Source organism: Balaenoptera musculus, chromosome 11 (assembly GCF_009873245.2).
Source record: "Balaenoptera musculus isolate JJ_BM4_2016_0621 chromosome 11, mBalMus1.pri.v3, whole genome shotgun sequence".
Classification (NCBI taxonomy): domain Eukaryota; kingdom Metazoa; phylum Chordata; class Mammalia; order Artiodactyla; family Balaenopteridae; genus Balaenoptera; species Balaenoptera musculus.
The window spans coordinates 41,550,531-41,568,930 of NC_045795.1; the positions used below are offsets into that span (position 1 = coordinate 41,550,531).

Below are 18,400 nucleotides of genomic sequence, written 5' to 3' on the forward strand. Positions count from 1 at the left end.
GTCAGTGATAGACATTTTCTTTCCTTCTGCAGATATTCCTGAAATTCCAGAGAGCATCTCATTCTGTAAAGCACTACAGATCGCTGACTTCAGCGGAAACCCACTGACTAGGTAACCTTTCTGCTTGCTTTTCTGTCCATAGTACTAAGGGTACCCTTTTTGAACACGGGGACGTCGGGAGCCCCTCCTGTGGCTCCTGGCTCAGTCATGAGCCCACTGACCAGTGGATTCCAGGCGCCTGTGTTGCCAGGGTAACCGAGTTGATGCCCAAACAGCAATGCAGGGACAGCCCTCCAGAGTCCATTCTAGATGTCTCTCTGGGCCAGGTGGGCCCATTTATAAAATTTCTCAAGACTGTTTAAGCAACCTCGAAGAAAGGAAAGTACTCTTCCTTTCCTTTCTATTCCTTTTTTTTTTTTTTTAAAGTGTCTAGAAAAATTGAGATTGAGCTAAAATTTGGGATTCATCTCATCTGTCTCAAAATTGCTTGGATCTTCTTGGGTATGGAGTGCTGGGGAATGCCCTATTTCGTTTTGTTTTTCCCGTATCTGCTTATTTTTAAGAAGTATAAGTATGTCTTCAAAACAATTCTGGTTTTTGTCTTTTGAATTTTAGTTATTATGTTACTAGTAATGTTTATTTTTATGAAAAATAGTACTCTAGTAAGCTCTAGCCTGATAGCTTTCTAACTCACCACCGTTGTCACATCTCGTCCTCTTTCTTAACCATCATCCATACGGTTGTCCCTCTTTCTCAAACCTTTCTGTAGCTCCCCATCCCTGTAAGATCAAGTGGGAGCTCCTGGTGTGCTGTGCAGCCTTCCCCCCGCCCTCTGTCTGACCTTGGCCGGCCTTTCCACCTGCATGGCCCTCAATTGCCTTGTCTGATGTTGTGTCCTCTGTAATAAAGGGCTCCAGGTCTCTGATTTCACTCCCCCTCTGTTTTGACTGTGCCAACCCTTTCGCTCTCCTTTAAGATGCAGCCTGAGCATCACATTTCTTCAGGGGGCCTTTCCTGATGACTCCCCGCGGCCCCTCCTCTGGGCCCCGTAATGCTCTCTGCGTACTTTTCTCATAACACTCGAAACCTACACGTAAATGGTCACTTTGACCAAGGCCCCCCAACGAGATGTATTCCTCTGTCATTTACGGTTCTATCTGCAGCCCTACTGTACTTTCTGGAATGGAGTGAGCCCTCAGTGTTTGTTGAACTGAGCTGAGCTATTTGTGCTTAAGGCAGCTCGTAGGGTTGGGCAGCTGGGAAATATTATGCTGCTCTGGAGATTTTTTGTTAACTCTTCAGTTGCTTAATCCCCTTGTCTACTTCTTTAGTGTTTTCCCCCTAATGTCTGCTGATATGTGACTTTATCATCATTTCAAAACTCTCTCGACCAGAACACACTGCATCGTATGAGGCCTTACTCAGCTTTCACCCTGGACTCGTTTTTGGCAGGTTTCTTAAAGGAAAGCCGTTTTAATCTGGCAGGTGTGCTCTTTTAAGAATTCAGACGATGTCTGTGAGTTGAAGGGACCTTAAAAATTATTCAGCGTGGCCTAGTGATTTTTTGGCTGAAGAAACTGAGGCTCCAAGAGGTGAAATGACCTTTCAAGATCATGCAGCCTCTGAGCAGCAACTCAGACTAGCTTTCCTCTCTCCCGACCTTAAGTCTGGCCTTCCTCATCAGGTCACATCACTAGTTTGGCTCTTAATGTTAAGAGCCAGTGAAAAAAGCAAATCAGCCATTTAAAGATACAATTTCCTTATATTTACGATCATTTTAGCTAGTTTTAAAATTATATATAGTTTCTGGTAAAAACTCAGAACAGTTAAGTTGCATCTTTTGAAATATAAATTTAAAAACTCTTAGCTCTATTACACTATGGAAGAGGTTGCAACTTCGTAAAAACCATTCCTGAGAATGTATTTCATCGATTATGAAAATCCTAGTTAATACTCTCGTCTTTCGGGGCCTGGATTTGGTTTTGAAGTTTGGAATTACCTGTATTAGATGTCAAACAGCATAGGAATTGTTTTTTAAAAAAGGAACCTAGAAAGAGGAAAGAAATGAAAGATTCTAATCTAGAGACTATCACTAAGGCAAGAAGTCCTCACCACCCCCTGCAAAAATATGTTATGTGTTCTTTTCTCCATCTTAGCAGATTTATGTATAAGGACCTTCAGCATTTTAGATGCAATGAGATTTGTTTTTGCTTTCAGTTTGTGTTTTTTCCTCTCCAAATACTAGTAACCATAGAAATATTGAAAGTAAACTTTCTTTGCAGGTATTTAAATAATACTTTTATTTTGAATCCTCCCTCTTCAGTAGTCTAAGGGAAGTATACAGAATTTCTCTTTGTGTAGAACATTGTGAAACATATAATCATCTCACATGATTGGCATATTAAATCAAATCAAAAGAAAAATATTAAGAAAGTAGCAATTGGCTGTCAGCTGATCAATTGTAAGTAATCCGTAGCTTTGCTCTGGGTATTATAAGCTACAGGAAAAAAAAAAAATCAAGCAACTGTCTTGTGTTTTATTATAATATTGTGGACTAAAATTTCTATTTTCTGTTAATAAAGTATTTTCACTCTTAGGCACTTTCAGCTGCAGGAACTATTTATCATTTTCTTTCATAGCCATACACTCAGTAGGCTCACAACATTGTTTCTCCTTTATTCTTACAGCTTGAATATCTTTCCTCTCTGATTATTTCTGGATCGCCCTGTCAACAAGTATTTATCATACCCCTGTACTGCTAGGTAGACCAAGTCCTTACTTTTTTTCCTTATAAATAGAAAGACAAGACAAATGTGCCATATATAATGTAATTTTAGGAGGTTATTTCAGTCAGCATACAGAAGAAATCTTTATATTTATGTTAGTATACACCATATATGCAGTTCTCTTTTTCAACTATAACAACATTTTTTTTTGTTTTAGATTGCCAGAAAGCTTTCCCGAATTGCAGAATTTGACATGTCTTTCTGTAAATGACATCTCACTGCAGTCTCTGCCTGAAAATATTGGCAAGTAAGTTTTTATGTGAAGTTTGCGTATACAGGGTGAAAGAGCGTTTATATCATCAACTCCACTTCCTTCGCTTTTACAGATCTTGTTTTTCTACTCAGAAAGCCGTTTAGCCAGTCTTCAATATCTCCCTCAAGAAAGATCATAGCCAGCCTCTGCGTTTGTGCATCCAGTTGCCCCTAAATTTTAATGGTTAAAAAGGATGCTGCTGCTTGTTACTAGTGAAAAACCTAATTTGTTTTGAAGTTTTCTCTAAACCGATGGATTCCAGAGTAGTTAATTGAAGCGAAGTAGCATGTGTCATATAGGTGGTTATTAAATACTGTTAGAAACGACTACTCCTAGTAATTTCATTGAAAACATAGGGCATGTGCCTAAACAGCAGCTCTGTCTGACAGCGTTTGTGTGCCGTGGACCTGGGAACAGGGAGTTAGGGTGGTGTGTCTGGAGAGCAGGCGTGGTGTGTATGTGTGTGTGTGGGGGGGTGGGCTGGAGAGAGGGGTGGGATGGGACGGGCACGTGTCCACGATGCTGGCTCGGAGGTCGGGGAGGATGGCCATGGCAAGAAATAAAATCCTGTGGAGAAACTCTATGCTGGTGAATCAGTGTTCTTTTGCACATTCCCACAGATGAACTGATTGATGGAATTATCTTAGTAGGTCTTCTCGTCTTCTCCATCCCTTCAGGACAGACATTGGCTTAAAGCAGCCTGGTGGCTCATGCTTGACCACTTAAAAGCCCACTGTGGCCAGCCGACACTGGTGGACCGGTGTGTGCTGCTGTCATAAAGGATTTCCCTCGGCCTTACCCGTCCTGCCTAAGTTCTAAGATAAAACAGAAGCTCGCCTTTTGGGGAACTGCAATGTATCTGGGTCTGTTCTGCAAAGGTTCTCTTGCCAGACGTCTGAAGCCCCCTGCGTCCCCTCCTTGCAGGAGGAAGACGGCTGGCTGCCCTGTTTCCGCCTGCAGGTCTGTGTTCCTCTGAGGTTCACGCTGATGCTTGGACACTGGGCCAGCACACGTGCTGATTAAGAACTGCGTCCCTTAGCTCTCGGGAGGGGACAGAGACAAGAGGGTCCCTGAGTTCATGGTACCGGTTGTGGAGGAAATTAACAGTGTTTTGCCATGGATTTCATGCACTGCACTCTTGCTGTGTCAAGTTTCATATATTTCTAATTAATATAATAGCCACTGAAATAGTACTGCCGCCCTCCTCCTGCCCCTAGGGGTCTCTGGGATCTAATTCCCTTGAGACCCTCCTCCACTCTCCCCGGCCTCCTACTGGCCTGATGGCTGCCCCTTCCATCCCCTCATTCATGTCTTTTTAAACAGGTTTCATGCTTTGAGAGAAAATATGTTCTTATTAAACCAGGGTTCCCTCTCACTCCCTACTGCATTGTTTTTATGGAAAATGTTACTTAACAATCCTTTCAGGATAATTTACAATAGTCTTTATGCCACTTTTCTGTTAATATCTATGCTTGTTTTTGTCAACGTTCAGCATTTCTTGTGTATCTGCTTTTTTGATCAGTAATAAGGGCAGTTTTTTGTTTTGTTCCAAGTTTAGATTTAATCAGCTTGTGCTCTTATTACAGCCTCATATATACCGCTTGTTTCCAAAATAAAATGCCACTTTGAACTTGAACCCTGTGGAGAATAATCACCCAGAAAGTAAGAATATTGGGCAGATGAGTGAATCAACTGATTTTTATTAGGTCAGCTGGGGAAAATTAATGGGAAACGGGAAGTTTCCTATTCCTGGTTTTGTTACCGTAGGAAGAGACTCCATGGTTTCTTCCTGTTGGACTTAGGGTTTATGTGTCTGTTCTCACTTAGTAGAAAGAAACGGAGAGCAGAATCCTCCCTGGGGAAGACTGGACCCCTCTGGTGCCCTGGACGGTGCTGAAAAGGCACTTGAAACGGCTGAGTCGGTGACTGTCCAGGAGATCTCCTGTTTGCATAAGCATAATGTTCTTTAAACAAATCGTTATTTGACACTTACCAACTTTCCTCTTGGGAGGGACTCTTCAGTTTCCCGAAGATTCCCACATGGTTGCTCTGGAGCATTTAACCAAATATTTAGTAACCAGAATACTTCTCAGAGACAGTATGGTATTGTAAACAAGGCACAAAGATCGGGTATTACAAAAAATACAAAAATGACATCGAATGGCCACTTGCATGACGGATACTCACTGTTGTCTCTGTGGATTCTGAAGTGGAGGTTTGGGCATAAATTAACCCTGGCTGTTTGGTCAGATGGGACAGCCACCTCAGCGTTGGCCTTTTGAGCCTCAGTTGACGATTCGGCACCTGGCACGGCACGTGGCCTTAACTGGGAGAGCTGTGGGTTTCTCCAGGATCGGGTGGGCGTGTCCCGCCTGGAGGAGAGAGCACAGCCTTTAGGACAGGCAGCCTTGCAGGGCCTCGGAGCTGAGGGCACCCTGTCCCGTCCCGTGTGATTTGCTGACGGCAGTTTGAAGAGCGTTCGGGCGTTGATGGCAGAGTTGGAGCTGGAGTCCGGCTCTCCTGGCCCCAGGCCTGCTTTTCCCCCACTCCACCCCCATCACCGTCGGGCAGCCGCCTCCCCGCGGCCCTGAGGGGCTCAGCGACTTTCTCCTCATTCCCCTAGCGACACCTAACAGTCCATTTTTTAAGTAGTCAGGTCCAAACAACTCGATAAGCATTTTTGTCCTAACAACCTAGCAGCTGTTCGAAAAAGTAACAGTATACACTGAAAGACTGAATATTTGTATTTCATTCTTAAACATCCCCAAGTCTGTGCTGTGGGAGGTGGGTACCCGATGGGCACCTGCTCAGCTTCTCAAAATACCACGGCATTTCCTTTTCCACGTCCTCGGCGTTCGTCACCGCTTTGCAGAGATGCACTGTCCTCGACAGGCGTGCAGAGCTGTCCAGTATTGGAGCGGAGCCTCCTGAGCTGCCATTTCACGTGGTGGCGTTTGGCTGTGTGTCTCCCTAATGCAGGACGTTCTGCGGGGCTCCCGTGAGTTTGCCTCATTGCACAGTAGCTTGCCGCCGTCGGAATTGCTGAGTGCACTGTTTGGGTGCTTGGGAGTCTGCAGCATCAGCTGTTGGGGACGAGCAGCAGCCAGCATCGCCCAGGTGGTTCATGTCCTACAGGGCGTGGCTACGCGCCAGGTAACCATCAGTGCAGTTACCTCGATAAAGCAAGTCTCTCAAGTAGTAGAATCTTCATAATACTTGTGGCGAGATGAGAAATGATCAGGAAAATCTTCTGAACCACAGAGAGTTATACGGGCTACTTCGTGCAAAAGCACACATTTTTCTTTCACTAGAATAAAAGTGTCTCAAATTTGCTGACTCTTTTCTGTGATGGCCCGTGAGTACATTACTTGGTCCTTCAGAGGAAAGGTGATACCTAACAAAGAGCGGGAAACAAACTCACCTTCGATGGGTGTTTTAAAACCCCTTTGTTAAAGATAGAAAAGTACACGTTCTTATTAGTCTTTATGAGCAAGTGTTTGATGTTGGGGAAGATGGGAATTTATCAGCTGAATTTCAGCAAAGACCTTTCCATAATCAGAAGAAATTTTAAAAAATTTGTCATAGGGTGATTTAATAAGTGCAGCTGATGACACAGCTCTTGGATCAGTGTAACTTTGTGAGGTGTCTTTTTCACCTGTTACAGCCATTAAACAAGTATCAAAACAAATCATTTAGAATCAGTTTTGTTCCCAAATGTAAAACAAAAGATTTACTACATAATACAGTATTTTCAGTCTCATTGCTTTCACTAATGAGAGCCAGAAAGATTTTTGTATCTTTAGTAAAATATTTAAAAATATTTTTTCTTTTGTTTTATCTTCTACTTAAAATTTTTTGTTTTTATATATTTTATAATGTGTACAATATAATGGCGCATAGTGCATCTATATATATTTTTAAAATAAATAGAAGGATTATGAAGGTTTACTCTTAAACGTGTGGGGACCACCACTCTAGAGCAGACTTTTGGGGAGTCCCTTAAGCCAGAGACCAGTGGTTCTCAAACTCTGCCTTGTTGGGCCCCCAGGTGTTCCCGGGAAGTCTCTGCCGGGAGTTGTGGAGAGTGTGGACCAGTGCCCTGGTGGGTGGTCTCTGCTGGTCCCTATTTGCACTAGCGCAGCTCTGCTATTAGCTTTAAAGTTTTTTTTTTTTTTTTGTATTGGTGTTACATATAATATTTTCATTTAAAAAGTCTGCTGTATGTGTGTTTCACTCGAAGTTTGGAGACCCCTGTTTCAGATGCTTGGTGGTACTTGATTATTATAGCAGCATGCACCGGGGAGTTTCCCCTGGGTTATAGATCCCGCTGAGCTCTGCTCAAACCAAGCAGAGAGCTTCAAAGCCTTTTATGAAAGTGAACTTCAAAGATCTTTACCTGCCTCCTCTCTTTCCAAACTGGCTGAGGTTTTCCCCCACCTAATGGTTGAAATTCTGCCTCTTTCATGAAACCTTCTCCAGTGATTGGAAGAGGTGAAATAGATCCCAGACTCAGATTCCCTGACCGCCCCTCCCCTCCCCCCCCCATCGCGCACACAATCAGCCCTTGAGTGCTTTGTCTGCACACAGAAGGCTAGTTCAGTGTTTGATTGTGTGTGTGTGTGTGTGTGTGTGTGTGTGTCTGTTAGCGTGTGCACCCAGGCCGCCTTGTCTCCTGTAGCCATGGGGCTCTGGGTCTTAGACCCTCTTTGTGTCTCTACTGACCCTGCCGTGGCTCTGACACACTGAACAAGTTCGTGGGACGAGGTGCACAGTGTTACCTCCTGCATGCTGCTGGTTTCCAAGCTGACATCATAGATGATCCAGTTAGGTTCTAGAAGCTTTGTGCTGGGACCTCGTTAGCCTGTTCCTCCACAGTCACTTTTTGGGCTAAATGCTATATAGTTTCTATAAAAGGTTGACATAAAGAAACAACTATGAAAAGAACCTGCTTCCATTGCCCTGAAATCTTCTACTGAAGAATAATTATTATCCATCAATATTGCTTAATTTCCCCCATATAAGGAGCCACTAGGGAGAGATTTTTAAAATATTTATTTTTAGGGGGAAAAATGCCTCACCGGGAGAACTGTAAGCGTCTTCCTTTTAATAACAGTTCTGACATTTATCACATTTCCCTTTCTGCTTTTGTTGCCAGAAAGCTCAGAGCTGGTTCCCACGATCAGCGGGAGCAGCTGTGTTAGTTTCCATGGGATGAAGGGACCCGGAGACCTGGGGGCAGAGGTGCTGCGTAGCATGCACAGTGGGGGGGGGGGCGGGGTGGTGCTCTGATGGGCACACCTGTCCTGTTACAACACCCTACTCACAGGTTAGCATGAACCATCCCTAGCTTCATTAGCTTTGTCTGTAAAATGGGGTAAGTAATCTGCCCGTGTGTGTGTGTGTGTGTGTGTGTGTGTGTCGCTGGTGGGTGGTAGAGTGGGGGGTTTGAACTTGATTTCTCCCTGCAAGAAGCTGCATTTCCTTTGCTGCAGGTGCCCCACTGAGCACACTAATTTCCTCCTCCCTTCCCCGGCCCTCATTTATGAAACTTTTTGCATATTTGCACTTTTTAAAGACCTCTTTAAATCCCTCTTAGAAAAAGTTGGGGTAAAGTTAAATAAAGGACTTTATCATCGAAGGTGCCACTTAGCACAGAAGGGCAGCGGTGGAGGAGGAGGGAGACCTTCATAGGACCTTTGAGAGTAGAGTTCCAAGTCCGGGATGGGCTTTAAGAAAACTGTCCGAATAGAATGGATTTTTCAGATAGGCCCTTGAAAACAGTGCCAAGTGCCAATGACTTTTTACTATCGCTAAACACACCTGGAAGATTCTACTGGTCAAGCCCAAAAGGATAATTTTACTTTAAAGAGTTTTCAAACGTTGGTATGAAGTGTGAATGAATTTTTCTCTCAAAAGAGCTTGTTGATAGTGAAAATATTTTTCTTGAGACCAGTTGTATCAATTTCTACTCAAGTAAATCACAAACTGCATTTTTTTGCTTATCAAAAGAGGTAGCCTGCAGACAGACATGATCTTGTATATAGAGAATCCTAAGGAATCCACAGGAAACTATTAGAGCTAATAAATGAATTCAGCAAGGTTATAGGATACAAGATGAATATACAAAAATCAGTTGTATTTCTATATAATAGCATTGAACAATCCAGAATGAAATTAAGAAAACAATTCCACTTATAAAGCACCAAAATGAATAGAATACTTAGGAATAAATTTAACAGAAGAAATGTAAGACATGTGCACTGCAAACTACAAAACATTGTTCAAAGAAGTTAAAAATGACCTAAATAAATGGGAAGACATCCTGTGTTTATGGATTAGAAGACTTAATATTGTTAAGATAACAGTACTCCCCAAATTGATCTACAGATCAACTCAATCCCCATGAAAATTCTAGCTGGCTTTTCTGTAGGAATTGATGAGTTGATCCTAAAATTCATACGGAAATATGAGAGACTCAGGATAGCCAAAGCAGTCTTAAAGAAGAAGAGCGAAGTTGGAGGAGTCATGCTTCCAGATTTCAAAACTTAACTGCAAAGCTACAGCAATCAAGACTATGTGGTACTGGCATAAGAATAGACATACAGATCAATGGAATAGAATTGGAAATTCAGAAATAAACCCTTGCATTTATGGTTAACCAATTTTGACAAGAGTGCCAAAACAATTCAATGAGGACAAATAGTCTTTTCAACACATGTTCTTGGGACAACTAAATATCCATCCACGTGCAAAAGAATGAAGTCATTCCCCTACCTCACACCACATACAAAAATTAACTCTAAATAGAGCAGAGACCTAAATGTAAGAGTTAAAACTTTGATAGGAAAACATAGGGGTAAATCTTTGTGACATTGGATTAGTCAGTGGTTTCTTAGATATGACATGAAAAGTCTGAACAACAAAAGAAAACATGGGTAAATTGGATTTCATCAAAATCAAAGACTTTCGTGCATCGAAGGATACTATCAACAAAGTGAAAAGACAACTTACAAGTGAGAGAAAATATTTGCAAATCATATATCTAGAATACATAAAGAACTCTTACCACTCAACACTAAAAAGACAAATAACCCAATTAAAAAGAGGCAAATAATTTGAATAATTTGTCCAAAGAAGATATACAGATGGCCAATAAGCACATGTTAAGATGCTCAACATCATTAGTCATCAGATAGATGCAAATCAAAACCACAATGATATACCACTTCACACCCATTAGATGACTGTCATCAAAAAGATGAATGAATGTTGGTGGAAATATTGAAACCCTCATACATTATTGGTGGGAATTTAAAACGATGCAGCCTTGGGAATGTAAATTGGTGGAGCCACTATGGAAAACAGTATGGAGGCTCCTTAAAAAACAAAAAAAGGGTTACTGTATGATCCAGCAGTCCCACTCCTGGGTATGAATCTGGAGAAAACTCTTAATTTGAAAAGATACATGCACCCCAGTGTTCATAGCAGCACTATTTAATACAATAGCCAAGACATGGAAGTAACCTAAGTGTCCATTGACAGATAAATGGATAAAGAAGATGGGGTATATATATATACAATGGGATATTACTCAGCCGTAAAAAAGAATGAAATAATGCCATTTATAGCAACATGGATGGACCTAGAGATTATCAAAGTGAAGTAAGTCAGACAGGGAAAGACAAATATCATATGATATCACTTATATGTGGAATCTAAAAAATAATACGAATGAACTTATTTACAAAACAAACACTCTTGCAGGCATAGAAAACAAACTTATGGTTACCAAAGGGGAAAGGTGGCGAGGGATAAATTAGGGGATTGGGATTAACAGATACACACTACTATATATAAAATAGATAAACAACAAGGACCTACTGTATAGCCCAGGGAACTATATTCAATATCTTGTAATAACCTATAATGGAAAAGAATCTGAAAAAAATGTATATATATATAACTGAATCATTTTGCTCTACACCTGAAATGAATACAACATTGTAAATCAACTATACTTCAATAAAAAAGATGCAGCCCCTCATTTGAGGGAGCAGGTCCTTCCTCAAAAAGGTCAACATAGTTACTATATGACCCAGCAGTTCCACTCCTTGTTATGTTTACCCAAGAGAATTGAAAACATATGTCTAGGGACTTCCCTGGTGGTGCAGTGGTTAAGAATCTGCCTGCCCATGCAGGGGACACGGGTTTGAGCCCTGGTCCAGGAAGATCCCACATGCCACGGAACAGCTAAGCCCGTGCGCCACAACTACTGAGCCTGCGTGCCACAACGACTGGAGCCCATGAGCCACAAGTACTGAAACCCGCACGCCTAGAGCTCGTGCTCCACAACAAGAGAAGCTACCGCATTGAGAAGCCCACGCACCGCAACAAAGAGTAGCCCCCGCTTGACGCAACTAGAGAAAGCCCGAGTGCAGCAACAAAGACCCAGTGCAGCCAAAAATAAATAAATAAATTTATATTAAAAAAAAGAAAACATACGTCTATAAAAAATGTGTGCACGGGGACTTCCCCGGTGGCGCATTGATTAAGAATCCGCCTGCCAATGCAGGGGACATGGGTTCGAGCCCTGGTCCGGGAAGAGTCCCGCATGCCACGGAGCAACTAAGCCCGTGTGCCACAACTACTGAAGCCTGCGGGCCTAGAGCCCTTGCTCTGCAACATGAGAAGCCCGTGCACCACAACAAAGAGTAGCCCCCTCTCGCCGCAACTAGAGGAAGCCCGCACGCAGCAACGAAGACCCAACGCAGCCAAAAATAAATACATAAATAAATAAAAATGTGTGCACGGATGTTCATAGCAGCATCATTCATAATAGCCAAAAGGAAGAAACAGCTCAAATTTTCATCAGTGATGAACTGATAAACAAAATGTGCTTATGTCTATGTAATGGAATATTATTCAGCCATAAAAAGTAGTGAGGTACTGACACATGCTACAATGTGGATAAACCTAGAAAACATGTTAAGTAAGGAAGTCAGACAGAAAAGGCCACACATTGTATGATTCCATTTATATGAAGTGTCCAGTATAGGTAAATCCGTAGAGACAGAAATTAAATTAGTGGTTGCCAGGGGCAGGGGTTGGGTGGGCCAGGGTGAGGGGAACAGGGTGCGGATAAGGAATGGCTTCTGATGGGTCTGAAGTTTCTTTTTGGATGATGGAAATTTTCTGGAATTAGGTAGTGGTGATGTTTGTACGGCCTTATGAATATACTGAAAACCACCGAATAGTACACATTGTAAAGGTGGATATAGTATGTGAAGTGTATCTCAATGAAAAAAATAAAAAGAGTGGACGTTAGGCAAACTTGAGCCTGGTGCTGCTGAGGGATGATGCTACACCTGGGAAATGGACCTAGGTTTATTCTTGCAGGAACTCCTCCCTAAGGTAGCCTTACAGGCAATGTGCTGAGGTCGTTTCGTCTCAGTTACTGGCACCTGTTGATCAGCAGGTCTGCACAGCCAGAGCCTCCAAAAGGTCCAGGTGTTGTGGAGGGGTGGGGGTGGGGTAGGGAGGATACAGAAGCCCCATCGGGAACTTGTGGAGGATTTTGAGAATCTGGGGAGGCTCTGCCTCCATCGGGAGCTGCTGTGTCTCGACTTTGTATATCTGGCTCCATGAGATTCCATATCCTTTGCCATTAAAGAAACTGGTGCCATCAGAAAAAAAAAAAAAAAGTTAAGTTAGCCTCAATATGTCTAGACATCTCTACTCTGTTTAATTAAATTTTCTCCTCGAAAAAGAGCATTCTTTAAGAAGAAGAAATATAAGCAATGGACTGGCATGGTGCCCAAAACCCAGTGGTCAGTCACTAAATGGTTATTATCAATAAAGATTTGATTGTGACCGTTTGCTAATAGAAGTGGAAGAAGCAGATAAGCCCTGGGTTCTCTGGCAGATTGAAGTCAAGTGTGTGGTTGTGATTTTGTGTCTGCTGCCCTTGGGAATGGTAACCTGTTAGTACGTGCTGCCTGAGAGGAATAAATCTTTTTGAAAACTGTTACTGTATATAATGGTCTTTTTTTTTTTTTTTTTTGAGGCCCGGAAATTTCTGTAAAATATTTGTTGTTCCAAAAACCAAATGAACAATTTTTAGAAGAATTTCTAGAGCAAAGCCACCATAAGGAAGTTTGTAACTAGAGATTTCTTAAATACTAATCTGGTATTAAAAAAGCAGAAACACTATGAGTGTGTGTTTCTCCCCCATTCCAGTCAAATGTTATTGCCGTAAATGTTTACAGATTTTATATTTTAATGGTTTAATATTGTACTGCCATTTGTTTGCTTGGGGCACCTTAATTTATTTTATTCTTCACTTTCTTAATGATGTTGGCCACCGAAGTGGAAAAAAAAATCCAAGTGGTTTAGAAAGGAATTTTTGAAATATAGTGGAGAACAGATGTAAATTTTTTTAAAGTAACCCCTCATCCAGTCCCTGAAATAGAATCCTAAAAATATAGTTGGCCTACATTCTGGCTTACAGAAGAGTATAACTCTTGTGCCTGCTCTCAGGGACTGTGTAGAACATTAAGATCAGTGTTCTGGAAAGAAAGGCTTCTGTGCACACTCTTTCTGCAGGAGCTTGTTAGGTGTTCGTCTTTCTTTTCTTTTTTTAAGCTCCATTTGGTGATAAAAACGGTGGGAGTGAAGGGAGGATAGAAAATAGTGGTTTTTGTAGGAGGAGGATGAGGTCCTCCTGATGGTATCACATAGAAATTTAATTTGCCAGAAATTAAAATTGAAGGGTAAAATACCTGTTACTAGGGGAGTGGTTAAAAAAATTAAGGTCTATATAGATAGAGAGATACTATGCAATTAAAAAAATACTGGGGTGTACAGATAAGAAAGGAGACAAATATCTGCTCTGTATAGGATGCTACCTTTCGTGTGAAAAAAAAGGAGGATAAGCCTATATATTCATACCTGTTTGTCTCTGCATAAAAGGCAACTCTGGGTGGACACATAAATATCTAACAAAAAGGGTTATTTCTAGTGAGAGGGTCTAGGTGGTAGGAAACCAGATAGGAGGAAACTTATTACTGGATACTTTGTTTTACATACATGTAGGTTCATGTATTACCTATTCACAAAGTTGACTTCACAAACTCAAGGGTGAGAGATGGCAGAAGATGGTGATTAAAAATGCAGATTTCCTGGGGAATCTTGGCTCTGCCCCTTCCCAGTTGTGGAAGACCTTGTTCAGGTCCCCTCTGTGTGCCTCCATTTTCTCATCCATAAAAGTTAATTCTTGGAAAGCGCTTGCACTAGTATCTGTTGTATAGTAATCTGCTGATATCATTATTAGAAGTCAGAGGATTAATGACTAGTCATTCTCATTTTGCATCTCAGTGTCTAATCTTTGGTCACATTTGTAAAAGTATTGGAAGTACCGGATGCTTTCTTTCATCTCTATAATACCACGTGTTGACTGAAGCAGCTGATAAATGCATGTGGAGTTTTTCTTGGCCTGTGGTTAAGAGCCTGGCCTCTGAAGTAGACAGAATTGTATTCAGGTCCCCCGAATGCATCAGTTCTCAGCAGCGTGTCCTTTACTCGGTACTGCTGAAAGATATGCAGAGATGCTGGAGTGGAATTGACCAGGTTGCCTTGATGGGGAAGGCTCCATCCTGAAGTCTTTTTTTTTTTTTTTTTTTAAACATCTTTATTGGAGTATAATTGCTTTACAATGGTGTGTTACTTTCTGCTTTATAACAAAGTGAATCAGTTATACATAAACATATATCCCCATATCTCTTACCTCTTGCATCTCCCTTCCTCCCACCCTCCCTATCCCACCCCTCTAGGTGGTCACAAAGCACCGAGCTGATCTCCCTGTGCTATGCGGCTGCTTCCCATTAGCTATCTATTTTACATTTGGTAGTGTATATATGTCCATGCCACTCTCTCACTTCGTCCCAGCTTACCCTTCCCCCTCCCCATGTCCTCAAGTCCATTCTCTACTAGGTCTGCGTCTTTATTCCCATCTTGCCCCTAGGTTCTTCATGACCATTTTTTTTTCTTAGATTCCGTATATATGTGTTAGCATACGGTATTGGTTTTTCTCTTTCTGACTTTACTCTGTATGACAGATTCTAGGTCCATCCACCTCACTACAAATAACTCAATTTCGTTTCCTTTTATGGCTGAGTAATATTCCATTGTATATATGTGCCATATCTTCTTTATCCATTCATCTGTTGATGGACACTTAGGTTGCTTCCATTCCCTGGCTATTGTAAATAGAGCTGCAATGAACATTGTGGTACATGACTCTTTGAATTATGGTTTTCTCAGGGTATATGCCCAGTAGTGGGATTGCTGGGTTGTATGGTAGTTCTATTTTTAGTTTTTTAAGGAACCTCCGTACTGTTCTCCATAGTGGCTGTATCAATTTACATTCCCACCAACAGTGCAAGAGGGTTCCCGTTTCTCCACAGCCTCTCCAGCATTTATTGTTTGTAGATTTTTTGATGATGGCCATTCTGACTGGTGTGAGTTGATATCTTATTGTAGCTTTGATTTGCATTTCTCTAATGATTAATGATGTTGAGTATTCTTTCATGTGTTTGTTGGCCATCTGTATATCTTCTCTGGAGAAATGTCTATTTAGGTCTTCTGCCCATTTTTGGATTGGGTTGTTTGTTGTTTTCATATTGAGCTACATGAGCTGCTTGTAAATTTTGGAGATTAATCCTTTGTCAGTTGCTTCATTTGCAAATATTTTCTCCCATTCTGAGGGTTGTCTTTTCATCTTGTTTATGGTTTCCTTTGCTGTGCAAAAGCTTTTACGTTTCATTAGGTCCCATTTGTTTATTTTTGTTTTTATTTCCATTTCTGTAGGAGGTGGGTCAAAAAGGATCTTGCTGTGATTTATGTCATAGAATGTTCTGCCTATGTTTTCCTCTAAGAGTTTGATAGTGTCTGGCCTTACATTTAGGTCTTTAATCCATTTTGAGTTTATTTTTGTGTATGGTGTTAGGAAGTGTCCTAATTTCATTCTTTTACCTGTAGCTGTGCAGTTTTCCCAGCACCACTTATTGAAGAGGCTGTCTTTTCTCCACTGTATATTCTTGCCTCCTTTATCAAAGATAAGGTGACCATATGTGCTTGGGTTTATCTCTGGGCTATCTATCCTGTTCCATTGATCTATATTTCTTTTTTTTTGTGCCAGTACCATACTGTCTTGATTATGGCAGCTTTGTAGTGTAGTCTGAAGTCAGGGAGCCTGATTCCTCCAGCTCCGTTTTTCTGCCTCAAGATTGCTTTGGCTATTTGGGGTCTTTTGTGTTTCCATACAAATTGTGAGTTTTTTTGTTCTAGTTCTGTGAAAAATGCCACTGGTAGTTTGATAGGGATTGCATTGAATCTGTAGATTGCTTTGGGTAGTATAGTCATTTTCACAATGTTGATTCTTCCAATCCAAGAACATGGTATAGCTCTCCATCTATTTGTATTATCTTTAATTTCTTTCATCAGTGTCTTATAATTTTCTGCATACAGGTCTTTTGTCTCCTTAGGTAGGTTTATTCCTAGATATTTTATTCTTTTTGTTGCAATGGTAAATAGGAGTGTTTTCTTAATTTCACTTTCAGTTTTTTCATCATTAGTGTATAGGAATGCAAGAGATTTCTCTGCATTAATTTTGTATCCTGCTACTTTACCAAATTCATTGATTAGCTCTAGTAGTTTTCTGGTAGCATCTTTAGGATTCTCTATGTATAGTATCTTGTCATCTGCAGACAGGGACAGCTTTACTTCTTCTTTTCTGATTTGGATTCCTTTTATTTCTTTTTCTTCTGTGATTGCTGTGGCTAAAACTTCCATAACTATGTTGAATAATAGTGGTGAGAGGGGACACCCTTATGTTGTTCCTGATCTTAGTGGAAATGGTTTCAGCTTTTCACCATTGAGGATGATGTTGGCTATGGGTTTGTCATATATGGCCTTTATTATGTTGAGGTAAGTTCCCTCTATGCCTACTTTCTGGAGGGTTTTTTATCATAAATTGGTGTTGAATTTTGTTGAAAGTTTTTCTGCATCTATTGAGATGATCATATGGTTTTTCTCCTTCAATTTGTTAATATGGTGTATCACATTGATTGATTTGCGTATATTGAGGAATCCTTGCATTCCTGGGATAAACCCCAGTTAATCATGGTGTATGATCCTTTTAATGTGCTGTTGGATTCTGTTTGCTAGTATTTTGTTGAGGATTTTCGCATCTATGTTCATCAGTGATATTGGCCTGTAGCTTTCTTTTTTTGTGATATCTTTGTCTGGTTTTGGTATCAGAGTGGTGGTGGCCTCACAGAATGAGTTTGGGAGTGCTCCTCCCTCTGCTATATTTTGGAAGAGTTTGAGAAGGATAGGTGTTAGCTCTTCTCTAAATGTTTGATAGAATTTGCCTGTGAAGCCATCTGGTCCTGGACATTTGTTTGTTGGAAGGTTTTTAATCAAAGTTTCAATTTCAGTGCTTGTGATTGGTCTGTTTATATTTTCTATTTCTCCCTGGTTCAGTCCCGGAAGGTTGTACTTTTCTAAGAATTTGTCTGTTTCTTCCAGCTTGTCCATCTTATTGGCATATAGTTGCTTGTAGTAATCTCTCATGATCCTTTGTATTTCTACAGGGTCCGTTGTTACTTCTCCTTTTTCATTTCTAATTCTATTGATTTGAGTCTTCTCCCTTTTTTTCTTGATGAGTCTGCCTAATGGTTTATCAATTTTGTTTATCTTCTCAAAGAACCAGCTTTTAGTTTTATTGATCTTTGCTATTGTTTCCTTCATTTCTTTTTCATTTATTTCTGATCTGATCTTTATGATTTCTTTCCTTCTGCTAACTTTGGGGTTTTTTTAATCTTCTTTCTGTAATTGCTTTAGGTGTAAGGTTAGGTTGTTTATTTGAGATGTTTCTTGTTTCCTAAGGTAGGATTGTAGTGCTATAAACTTCCCTCTTAGAACTGCTTTTGCTGCATCCCATAGGTTTTGGGTCGTCGTGTTTTCATTGTCATTCCTTTGTAGGTATTTTTTGATTTCCTCTTTGATTTCTTCAGTGATCTCTTGGTTATTAAGTAGTGTATTGTTTAGCCTCCATGTGTTTATATTTTTAACAGATTTTTTCCTGTAATTGATATCTAGTCTCATAGTGTTGTGGTTGGAAAAGATACTTGATACGATTTCAATTTTCTTAAATTTACCAAGGCTTGATTTGTGACCCAAGATATGATGTATCCTGGAGAATGTTCCATGAGCCCTTGAGAAGAAAGTGTATTCTGTTGTTTTTGAGTGGAATGTCCTATAAATATCCATTAAGTCCATCTTGTTTAATGTATCATTTAAA

The 18,400-nt window shown here is 40.8% G+C and overlaps 1 protein-coding gene across 1 annotated transcript in view; it reads left to right on the forward strand.

The window, feature by feature from the left end:
* LRRC1 (leucine rich repeat containing 1) overlaps positions 1-18,400 on the forward strand; it is a 127,531-nt gene that overhangs the window by 73,846 nt on the left and 35,285 nt on the right. Inside the window, exons 3-4 of the mRNA XM_036869705.1 lie at positions 33-111; positions 2,944-3,033. Coding sequence (XP_036725600.1) covers positions 33-111; positions 2,944-3,033 — 169 coding nt within the window. The remainder of the gene's footprint in view (positions 1-32; positions 112-2,943; positions 3,034-18,400) is intronic.